Source organism: Ostrea edulis, chromosome 4 (assembly GCF_947568905.1).
Source record: "Ostrea edulis chromosome 4, xbOstEdul1.1, whole genome shotgun sequence".
Taxonomy (NCBI): Eukaryota; Metazoa; Mollusca; class Bivalvia; order Ostreida; family Ostreidae; genus Ostrea; species Ostrea edulis.
Window position 1 is genome coordinate 43,222,657 of NC_079167.1, and position 13,386 is coordinate 43,236,042.

General features: G+C 33.0%; 1 protein-coding gene across 4 annotated transcripts in view; it reads left to right on the top strand.

The window, feature by feature from the left end:
* The window catches only part of LOC125670379 (serine/threonine-protein kinase MAK-like), a 32,074-nt gene extending 20,735 nt beyond the window's left edge, over positions 1–11,339 (top strand). For all 4 annotated transcript variants that reach the window (XM_056162705.1, XM_048905500.1, XM_048905499.2 and 1 more), the window contains 8 exons: positions 147–314; positions 638–862; positions 2,561–2,793; positions 3,916–4,022; positions 4,948–5,064; positions 5,466–5,555; positions 6,413–6,542; positions 9,820–11,339. In XM_056162705.1, the coding sequence (XP_056018680.1) occupies positions 147–314; positions 638–862; positions 2,561–2,793; positions 3,916–4,022; positions 4,948–5,064; positions 5,466–5,555; positions 6,413–6,542; positions 9,820–9,835 (1,086 nt within the window). In that variant the 3' untranslated portion in view covers positions 9,836–11,339. The remainder of the gene's footprint in view (positions 1–146; positions 315–637; positions 863–2,560; positions 2,794–3,915; positions 4,023–4,947; positions 5,065–5,465; positions 5,556–6,412; positions 6,543–9,819) is intronic.
* Positions 11,340–13,386: the final 2,047 nt, after the last annotated feature.

The window sequence follows — 13,386 nt, forward strand, 5'->3', positions numbered from 1 at the left end:
AGTATTTTTCATTGAACACAAATTTTTATCGTTGGACCATGTTTTGCAAGAGTGTTTTCTCAATTTCTGAATGATTCGATTGGTTTGTTAACAGGACTGATTTGATTGGTTTGTTAACAGGAATGATTTGATTGGTTTGTTAACAGGAAGAGTGGGATGAAGGCTACAAATTGGCAGCTGCAATGAACTTCAGATGGCCACAGTGTGTTGCTAACAACTTAAAGACTTTAATTCCTAATGGCAGTAACGAGTCGCTTCATCTGATGAAAGATATGTTATTGTGGAACCCACATAAAAGACCAACAGCTAGTCAGGTTTGTAATTGTATTTAGAGGAAGAAATCAACAGCTAGTCAGTTTGTATTTAGAGAGAGAAATCAACAGCTAGTCAGTTTGTATTTAGAGAGAGAAATCAACAGCTAGTTAGGGTTTTGAGTGAAGTCAACAATGATATTGCATTTTTCAAACTAAAGAAATCTTGTTCTGTGTAAATGCAATACTTATCACATAAGAGATCTTTTTAGGTCTCAGTTGAAAAAAGTTGCCAAAATTTGTCAATTGTAAATGTGAATTTACCATAAGGCTGAAACTGAAATGGAAAGTTTGCTGGTAATTATGTTTTTGTTATTTTGGAACAGAGTTTACGATATCAGTACTTCCAAGTCGGACAGAATCTGGGAACCACACAGGTCACTAATCGTCCTCAAGTTACCAACAAAGTCCCGACCCCTGTGAACCCCAGTCCTGTCCACGGGTACCAGGAGGAGAAGTATTCCTTTAGCCCCAGTAAACCAGTGGAGTCCAAACCTGTCAACTCACCCATGCAGCCATCGTATGGATTTTCTAAGACTGCTGACAAAAGTGTAAGAACCATGTACCATCGTAACATATACCAAAATTAAAAAAAATAAAGCAAATCGTTCTTTCATGCGGAGAAATTTTGGCTGTACATTTATTTATTTTTTTTATTACTGGAAATGCCTTTATTTCTGTCATAAAAACAGTCAATGTTACCGCCACCTATATATTTTTAACCAGCGTCGATTTATGTATACATTGTACTGGTTGCAGTGGCTAGGGCCTTCTCTTTGACTGGATGGTCCAGGTTCGAACCTGGTGCCACATCAAACATCAGATTTTAAATAGGTATTGACTTTTTGTCAAGCACCCAACATTATGGGTCTTTTGGGTATGACCCTAAAAACAGGTCCCATGTCATGTTAGGCATTTGCACGATAGAGAACCCTCGCTGCTACGGCTCAGAGTACCATGTATAGGTTAACATTGAATTAAAACTTCACTTTGATAAAGTTTGTAATGTTTCTACAGGAGTGAAAAATTCTCAAATGGGTCATAAAACAATAAACAAAAAAATAAACACGTACCTTGTATTATGTTAAGTTTAATATCCCCTCACAATTCATTGCAAGAGGGGATATAGTAACGGACTCGTTAGTTTGTGTATGAGTGTGCAACACTGAGCTTGTAGTCACTCTACAGGTGTGTGTATGAGTGTGTGTGTGTGTGTGTGTAACACTGAGCTTGTAGTCACTCTACAGGTGTGTGATATGTGTGTGTGTGTGCAACACTGAGCTTGTAGACACTCTACAGGTGTGTGTATGAGTGTGTGTGTGTGTGTAACACTGAGCTTGCAGTTACTCTACAGGTGTGTGATATGTGTGTGTGTGTGTGTAACACTGAGCTTGTAGACACTCTACAGGTGTGTGTGTGTGTGTGTGCAACACTGAGCTTGTAGACACTCTACAGGTGTGTGTGTGTGTGTGTGTGTGTGTGTGTGTGTGTGTGTGTGCAACACTGAGCTTGTAGTTACTCTACAGGTGTGTGTGTAACACTGAGCTTGTAGACACTCTACAGGTGTGTGTGTATGAGTGTGCAACACTGAGCTTGTAGTCACTCTACAGGTGTGTGTGAGTGTGTAACACTGAGCTTGTAGACCCTCTACAGGTGTGTGATATGTGTGTGTGTGTGTAACACTGAGCTTGTAGACACTACAGGTGTGAGGTATGTGTGAGTGTGCAACACTGAGCTTGTAGTCACTCTACAGGTGTGTGGTATGTGTGTTGGTGTGTAACACTGAGCTTGTAGACACTCTACAGGTGTGTGATATGTGTGTGAGTGTGTAACACAGAGCTTGTAAACACTCTACAGGTGTGTGGGTGTGTAACACTGAGCTTGTAGGCACTCTACAGGCCACATTTTGCACTGGATTGATTTGATACTTCACTTTTAGATTTATCAAGAGGTAGAACCCTTTTGATTTTGGGTTGAAAAGTCAAGGTCAATATGGACTTACTCGAAAAAGCTTGTAGACACTCATTGTAAGGGGATATGCCCTGCCTTGTGGAGTTCTTGTTAAACAGTTGAATCTTTTTAAATTTTCATGTTTAATAGGGGCATGTATGAGTAATGTATCAAATATAGTATTTTTGCAAGCATGTTTTAATTGTCAATGCACAACAGAAGTTTCTGTCAATGTACAACTGAACAACATGCGTTAATTAATTGTCCATGTACAACAGAAGTTTTTGTCTTTTAATCAGGAGCCCATTGCAATCTCTGTGAAGAAGAAGCAGCAACCCAGTGGTCGTAAAAGATGGGGAGGAGGGCTCTCCGACACATGGGATGATTGGGACGATTTTGATTATGGCACCTCACATAAGAAAAATACCTCAAAAAATATCATTCCTCCTATCGCCAACAAGTCGAAATTTGAACCCAAGAAGCAGAATTTTTCAAATAAAGAAAATTTTGACGATGATGACGACTTTTTGTCGTAAGTATCAATTTATTCTATATTAGTTTGTACTGTCGTGCAAACACCACAGCTATTGAATATTCAAGACACGCATTATTATTTTTATTGATTATTAAAGACGCACACTATTATTTTTATTGATTATTAAAGATGCACACTATTATTTTCATTGATTATCAAAGATGTGCACTATTATTTTTATTGATTATCAAAGACGCGCAATGTTATTTTTATTGATTATTAAAGACACGCACTATTATTTTTATTGATTATCAAAGACACGCACTATTATTTTTATTGATTATTAAAAGATGCTCAAATTTTATTGATTATTAAAGACATGCAATATTATTTTTATTGATTATTAAAGACGCGCAATATTATTTTCATTGATTATTATAGATGCTCAATTTTTATTGATTATTAAAGACGCGCAATATCATTTTTATTGATTATTAAAGACGCGCAATGTTATTTTTATAGATTATTAAAGATGCTCAATTTTCATTGATTATTAAAGACGCGCATTATTATTTTTATTGATTATTAAAGATGCTCAAATTTTATTGATTATTAAAGACACGCACTATTATTTTTATTGATTATTAAAGATGCACACTATTATTTTTATTGATTATTAAAGATGCTCAAATTTTATTGATTATTAAAGATGCACACTATTATTTTTATTGATTATTAAAGACGCTCAATATTATTTTTATTGATTATTAAAGACTTGCACTATTATTCTTATTGATTATTAAAGACACGCACTATTATTTTTATTGATTATTAAAGATGCTCAAATTTTATTGATTATTAAAGACGTGCAATATTATTTTCATTGATTATTAAAGACACGCACTATTATTTTTATTGATTATTAAAGACACTCACTATTATTCTTATTGATTACTAAAGAGGCACACTATTATTTTCATTGATTATCAAAGACATGCACTATTATTTTCATTGATTATTAAAGCCGTGCATTATTATTTTCATTGATTATTAAGGACGTGCACTGTTATTTTCATTGGGAATTTGGATTGTTGGTAAGCACGGGTATATGAACTGATAAAAACTTTACCTACAAGTTAGATATGATGGGACAATATTTTTCATCCTTCATTGTTGTAGGAGTATTCTGAAGAAACCTAGTAAACCTGCGAACAGAATTCCTTCAGGACGGTCGTCAGCCTCCTCAGCTAAACAGCACTACATGGGAAAAGCTAGATACTTGCCAGGTAAGAACTAAACATCATTGTCAATGGATCCAGCATCATTAGCTTCAGTGTTCATGATCTTTAAAAAAGTGCAGCACTTCCACTTACCACGTACGTTTGTACGGGGTTTTTTCTCTCCCTTTTTAAGGGACCTGCCTATAGGCAGGAGCCCTATTTACCGTTATAAAACTTTTACCATACTCAAACTCAGCCCTGTTTGTTTTGAGTACAACTCTGAGCAAGCTCTGAAATATACTCGAAAAATCTTGAGCATATACTCCATTTGTGTATGAGAATGATTTTGTAAAAGTTTGATAACCTTCACTTTTGAGTATAAGTATGATTTAGAATACGGAGTTTGAGTATGAAAACATGATCTAAAAAGTTTTATAACCTCCAGGCCTGGGCATCCATGCATTGACAGTTTTCTAGTCTTTTTTTTTTTTTTTTTTTTTTGGCTTTCCCTGCAGCAATTGAATTGAAAATTTATACATAAAGTTATATCGATGAGTTACAGATGAAGTATTAGTTTGGGTTTTTGCTTATATTTTTAAAAGAGTCATGGACCTTGAACTTCACTAATTTTAGGGATTTGACATGGCTTATTATGTTTGATCCATGGCTTGGTATGTTTGATCCATGGCTTGGTATGTTTGATCCATGGCTTATTATGTTTGATCCATGGCTTGGTATGTTTGATCCATGGCTTGGTATGTTTGATCCATGGCTTGGTATGTTTGATCCATGGCTTGTTTATGTTTGATCCATGGCTTGTTTATGTTTAAAACATTTCACTGTAGTCAAGAGGGGATAAAAAGTTCTGAATTTTACACCTATAACTCAACACATAATGTACTGGACATTGCAGTCCCACTTACAAGTACCAAGAATTTAGAATTACATTATAAGATTGAAATAATCTGTTTGAAAACAATTATCTTGATAGGTATAAACCCACGAAACAGTGCCAAGAAAGACAGCCCCAACAGTATGTGGAACTCTCCATTAGGAAAACCCTCTCTGGGGGCATTGCCCAGTGTAGGAGCTAAAAATAACAATCTAGGTAAGACTTTTAACATGTTAACAAGCAGATGTTGCCATTTACATGTATTTACATTTCTAGTGTTCTTACATTTGATATCTTTACCAATTGAAATGATAACCATTTCTAGATGAATGTGAACAATGTGTGTATGAACCTGATAAATGTAGTACGACTACTTTAACAATTGGGAATTCTTGACAGAAATAAAAGTGTAAATAAAAAACAAATAAACTTCATTTTTAAAAAATACACGAGGGTACGAACAGCAACACTTGGCACCAGCTTACTTTTCATGAAGTACTACGCCAGCACTGCAGTTCATAACTTCATACGTTTTCGAACCTGGAATTTATTTCTTGAATAACATTGATTTCACATGTATAAGTGTTTACCTTTTTTAAATTTTTTATGTTTGCCAGGTGCGGGGCCTAGTAGTTACAATACCAGAAACAATGCTGATAATGCTGGCTATGTTCCTTCATTTTTGTCCAATACCAAAGGTGGCTCAAGTTAGTATATGTAGAAGTCGAGTTATGTCCCTTATATTGAGCTTATGAGTTTATAAGTGTATGATATGTTGCATGAGTACTATGTACTGTATACATATATATTACCACAGTAACTTGATCCGAAGAATCGGATCGTGTCGAGTTGACAGGCACGGATCATCAGATCACACAAGATGCCAAGTTTGATCTGATGATCCGCACCTGTTAACTCGACGTGATCCGACTCTTTGTATCAAGTTACTGTAGTAATAATCAATTTATTATATACCCCTTATGCATGAATGTTTAAATCCATATTTATAAGATAATAAAGATAATAAATGTAATCCAAATTATCAAAAACACAGACATACAGTGAAATTATATTTTGTGTAAGCAGTTTTGTTTGTGACGCAGTCGATATTTTCCACAAAAACGTTGTGTTAATGCATTGTGACGTCATTGACGTTATCAGTTTCAGAGGATACTGATATGGAATCAGAAAACCACAGTGTGGTGATCAGGAAAATCGGATCACACTCTGTGAAATTCACAGTATCAAAAAACAAAACATTGATGGGTATATAATAAACATATATATTACCATGTTTTTCTTTCAGAATATATTACCATCTGCTTACAAGTAAATAAAACTTGAATTTATACCAAAAAAAATAAATAAATACCATGCTTAACAAAATGAATCTATTGGGTAGTTTTTCATTTGCTGCAGCATACACATGTCACATGATGTGCAGGTAATCATGATCTGCCGTAATTATTTAAGCTCACAATTCTTTAGTGTTACCAAAATGTCAAAGTAATATGTGTCTTTATTTGTGGAAACTTGAATTAAATGGTTGTCCATTTTGATGTAGATTACCCGCCTGTAAACTGGAAGAGAGCACAGCCAGCTCCCTTATCAATAAATAACAAAAACTCGGCAGGTTATCGGCAGCCAGTAGGCACCACCACACATGGGCATGGACGCACGGACTGGACAGCAAAGTATGTATATACCACACAATAAACAACAGTATGTATATATCACACAATAGACAATAGTATGTATATATCACACAATAGACAACAGTATGTGTATACCACACAATAGACAACAGTATGTATATATCACACAATAGACAACAGTATGTATATACCACACAATAGACAACAGTATGTATATATCACACAATAGACAACAGTATGTATATACCACACAATAGACAACAGTATGTATATACCACACAATAGACAACAGTATGTATACATAACACAATAGACAATAGTATGTATATACCACACAATAAACAACAGTATGTATATATAACACAATAGACAACAGTATGTATATATCACACAATAAACAACAGTATGTATATACCACACAATAGACAACAGTATGTATACATCACACAATAGACAACAGTATGTATATATCACACAATAGACAATAGTATGTATATATCACACAATAGACAACAGTATGTATATATAACACAATAGACAACAGTATGTATATATAACACAATAAACAACAGTATGTATATATCACACAATAGACAACAGTATGTATATGTCACACAATAGACAACAGTATGTATATAGTCACACAATAGACAACAGTGTGTATATATCACACAATAGACAACAGTATGTATATATCACACAATAGACAACAGTATGTATATATCACACAATAAACAACAGTATGTATATATCACACAATAAACAACAGTATGTATATACCACACAATAGACAACAGTATGTATAAATCACACAATAGACAACAGTATGCATATATCACACAATAGACAACAGTATATATATACCACACAATAGACAACAGTATGTATTTATAACACAATAGACAACAGTATGTATATATAACACAATAGACAACAGTATGTATATATCACACAATAGACAATAGTATGTATATATCACACAGTAGACAACAGTATGTATATACCACACAATAAACAACAGTATGTATATATCACACAATAGACAACAGTCTGTATATATCACACAATAAACAACAGTATGTATATATAACACAATAAACAACAGTATGTATATATAACACAATAGACAACAGTATGTATATATCACACAATAGACAACAGTATGTATACATAACACAATAGACAATAGTATATATATACCACACAATAAACAACAGTATGTATATAGCACACAATAGACAATAGTATGTATATATCACACAATAGACAACAGTATGTATATACCACACAATAAACAACAGTATGTATACATCACACAATAGACAACAGTATGTATATATCACACAATAGACAATAGTATATATATATAACACAATAGACAACAGTATGTATATATAACACAATAGACAACAGTATGTATATATAACACAATAAACAACAGTATGTATATACCACACAATAAACAACAGTATGTATATATCACACAATAGACAACAGTATGTATATGTCACACAATAGACAACAGTGTGTATATACCACACAATAAACAACAGTATGTATAAATCACACAATAGACAACAGTATGTATATATAACACAATAAACAACAGTATGTATATACCACACAATAAACAACAGTATGTATATATCACACAATAGACAACAGTATGTATATGTCACACAATAGACAACAGTGTGTATATATAACACAATAGACAACAGTATGTATATATAACACAATAGACAACAGTATGTATATATCACACAATATACAACAGTATGTATATATCACACAATAAACAACAGTATGTATATATAACACAATAAACAACAGTATGTATATACCACACAATAAACAACAGTATGTATAAATCACACAATAGACAACAGTATGCATATATCACACAATAGACAACAGTATGTATATACCACACAATAGACAACAGTATGTATATATAACACAATAGACAACAGTATGTATATATCACACAATAGACAATAGTATGTATATATCACACAGTAGACAACAGTATGTATATACCACACAATAAACAACAGTATGTATATATCACACAATAGACAACAGTCTGTATATATCACACAATAAACAACAGTATGTATATATAACACAATAAACAACAGTATGTATATATAACACAATAGACAACAGTATGTATATATCACACAATAGACAACAGTATATATACATAACACAATAGACAATAGTATATATATACCACACAATAAACAACAGTATGTATATAGCACACAATAGACAATAGTATGTATATATCACACAATAGACAACAGTATGTATATACCACACAATAAACAACAGTATGTATACATCACACAATAGACAACAGTATGTATATATCACACAATAGACAATAGTATGTATATATAACACAATATACAACAGTATGTATATGTCACACAATAGACAACAGTGTGTATATACCACACAATAAACAAGAGTATGTATAAATCACACAATAGACAACAGTATGTATATATCACACAATAGACAACAGTTTATATATACCACACAATAGACAACAGTATGTTTTTATAACACAATAGACAACAGTATGTATATATCACACAATAGACAACAGTTTATATATACCACACAATAGACAACATTATGTATATATCACACAATAGACAACAGTATGTATATATCACACAATAGACAACAGTTTATATATACCACACAATAGACAACAGTATGTATATATCACACAATAGACAACAGTTTATATATACCATACAATAGACAACATTATGTATATATAACACAATAGACAACATTATGTATATATCACACAATAGACAACAGTATGTATATATCACACAATAGACAACAGTTTATATATACCACACAATAGACAACATTATGTATATATAACACAATAGACAACAGTATGTATAAATCACACAATAGACAACAGTTTATATATACCACAAAATAGACAACATTATGTATATATAACACAATAGACAACAGTATGTATATATCACACAATAGACAACAGTTTATATATACCACACAATAGACAACAGTATGTATATATAACACAATAGACAACAGTATGTATATGTCACACAATTGACAACAGTGTGTATATATAACACAATAGACAATAGTATGTATATACCACACAATAAACAACAGTATGTATATATAACACAATAGACAACAGTATGTATATATCACACAATAGTAAACAGTATACAGCAATTCAAAATTTTGAAGAAAAAAGTTTCATACTAGCAAACTGCAATTTGTTATTTATGCATATTTTGTTTTTCAGATATTTGAAATCATGACTTACTCTAACAGAGAATTAGAGACTGGCGACTGTGCCACTCACAGACACACAATGTGCTGACTCATCTCACCATTCCCATTCTGTGATATAAATTTGTTATTGTGATGGTTCAATCATGACAAGTCCAATTGTTTATTACTGCATGTGTATTGCTCCATTTTTGTACATAGAGTATGTATTGCTTGTATTTCCATGTATCGTAGTGAATGAGAGCTGAATTACTAGATACGCATAAGTTATATTCTAATGAGACAAGTTTAAATTTCATGCAATGTTAAGGAATGTGTTAGTCGTACATGATGCACATACATGTATGATGGTGCTGTATGCTGTTCCTCTCCATTTTTCACGATTATTACGAGTGCGTAATGATCGGAGGTTTATTTAACATACGTTATGATTCCGTCCTTGTTTATTTTACGTGTTTATGTTACGATTTTCTAGGAGTGTAATATACAGAGAACACAGATTTGACTATTTACTGATATTTTATTTGGAAACACGTGAGTTGTGGGGAAATTTGGCTTTACCTCGAATTTCATAGTAATGTTGATGTTTTTACATATAGCTTTTAATGATATGTTACTTTGAGTGCACAGCTGTTAAATGGCAGGTTGTTTAGTCTCAGCTTGTAAATTTTCAGAAAAGACTGCCACTTTCATATTCTATAGCAGAAGCTAGGTAGCTTCTTGTGATACAATACTTTGAATTTTCAGGTCAGATTTCAATCACCTGGCATCAAAATATGTACACTCTACAGGTTCGTGACACCCGTATTCCTTACTATGTGCAGAACTAATGGCCGACCTTTAGCATTGTATTGTATAAACCTTGGACTAAAATTGATCGATGGGAGAAAATAAAATCTTTCGTTCTCTGATATGTCAGTGAGGGGTTTAGTTTAAATGGACATTCTCAAACAAAATTCCTTGTATCATGACTTCAATATTGACATATCCGGCTTTTCATTATGAGTGAATGTTGAATTATTTCGATTGCAACATCTGGTTTATGTGTAGTCACCATAGGAGTTATGTTAATATTTTCATCAAGTTGAAGTTCTGATCATGTGTTCTTGGAAGCCAAAAAACCTCTGACTAAAAGTATAACGAACTAGTTTCCTATGGGATCAGGGTGTTGCTTTTGGAGTAGTTGAGTAGATTCTTAGGTAAAATGGCGACATTTAAAAACAACAACAACACATTTCTTGTTTGATTAGTGTTTTATTTCATAGGTTCTGTATCCAAATTCCAGGAAAAGTTCAATCCAATTCAGTATAGTGGTAGATCTGTATGCATACAAAGGCACCTGTCGTTAGAACAGTTACATGCAATATGCTTGTAATCATTGCATGTACATGTAATGAAGTTTTATAGACAACAGTAATACTATATTTGACAAAGTACTGAGAAGGTACTAGTGTTTTTAAACTCATCATGGTTGTAATAATCAACAAAGTTTTTATTGAAGAAAAAAATGAATTAAACTTGTTTCAATTTTGACTTTTTTTCTGTTTTTCTTTTAGAATTTGTCTAATTCGAATACAGAAGTTGCCTTTTATAGGGACTGATTGAGAAGCTTAGTTCTGATGAGTCTTTATAACAGTAGATTGCACTAGTAGATTTATAGACAAGTTTGAATTAATCAAAAATCTATTCTTAGGTAGCTCCACCCTCATGTGAAATCATAGGTATTTACAAAATATTTAAGTAAACTTTGTGTATGATAAACATATTGGTTTTGGAGGAATTTTGTTCACTGTGTATAATGAGAGATTTGTTAAACTATTTAAATACTGAAAACGGTTTTTGAAAACATGAGGGTGGAGCTACTTAAGACAAGGTGTTCGATTAAATACATATTTTTAAAAAACTGTCAAGGGCAATAACTCCTATGCTGATATTTTCTCTGTTGCAGACCTAACATACAATGGTTTCCCTGTTAACCACATTTAATTTATATACACATGTATATTTATAAAGTAGCAGTTTTTTGAAACTGTTAAAATTAAACTATTCGTCAGTTGTTATGTAGTTTTATTATGCTGTTTAATGAAAAAATGTGTAATTTTCTGATGTTGACAAATACTTCTGTTTCTGTATGTCTGACATCTTTAAAAACTTAATGGAAATTAATACAATTTTTATACTTTGATAATGGTAATTCACATAAGCGTGGAAATACCTTAATTTCTGTCTGCCTAGATTATTGTACCTTTCTTTGCATTGGAGTATTTTAAATGTCAGAGGTACAAATAATCTGTAAGCAACATTAGGAATAGGCTGTAAATTAAGATCGAGCAACTTAGATATTGGGTTTAGCAGATGAAGGAAAAATAATTCATATAGAAAGTTTTCTCAGTGTAAACCTTAGCTGCAGAACTGTAGCTCTTCGAAAGAAATTATGTTGAGAGATCTCCAGTCTGTCGACATAATTTTTTTTGGAGAGCTACAGTTCTGCAGCTATGTAATCCTGAGACATTTGTTTTGAACATATTTTATGATGACTCAAAAGGACTGGAAATGAGTTCTGGCAATTTCGTAGTTATACCCCCCGCAACAAGTTGGGGGGGGGGGGGGGGGGGGGGGGGGTTATACTGGAATCGGGTTGTCCGTCCGTCCGTCTGTAGACGCAATGGTTTCCGGGCTCTAAAGCATTATCCTTTCCACCTACTGTCACCATATCATATATATGGACTACCCATGGGATGAAGATGTTCCCTATCGATTTTGGGGTCCAAAGGTCAAGCGCACTGGATATCGAAGTAGCAATATGGTTTCCGGGCTCTAAAGCGTTATCCTTTCCACCTACAGTCACCATATCATACATATGGACTACCCATAGGATGAAGATGTTCCCTATCGATTTTGGGTTCAAAAGGTCATGTGCACTGGACATCGAAGTAGCAATATGGTTTCCATTTAAATTCTTTAACGGCTTTTTTCATCGCATGGAGATTCTGTGTTCCTAGATAATCCATTTCTCCCTACAAACAAGAATACCCAAGGTTTGTCATGCCATTTGTTTTTTACACTCAGAAAAGAGGTAGTTTATACCTATTACCAACACCCTTTGGGAGATTGGGATAAGCGGGGGGTATTCTTAGTGAGCATTGCTCACAGTACCTCTTGTTCATCTTGTGAATAACAAATCATCATGCAATGAAATTGTTACTAAGTAAAATTACACATGTGTTGTACAAGTTAAAATTACTATATATAAACTAGTGGCGTGTGTTTTCTACTGAAATGTCTAAATAATGTCTTGTTCACTAAACGTCTAGTAAATGCATGTCGATGTCAAGAACTTGATATTACAACAAAGTGGAACTCGTTTCAGTGAGTGATGTTCAAAGTAGTTCAGAGGTCAATTTCAAGGTCAACAAATTTGCTACAATGTAGCAATGGAAAGATCTTCTCACAAGAAATGCACATGCTAAATATGAAAACAGTGGCCTATTATTTAAAAAATATGGCTTTAAATATATTAGAATTTTTAGAAGTAATTCAAAGGTCAAGGTAAGGGTCACCAGGTCAAATATTTTGGTAC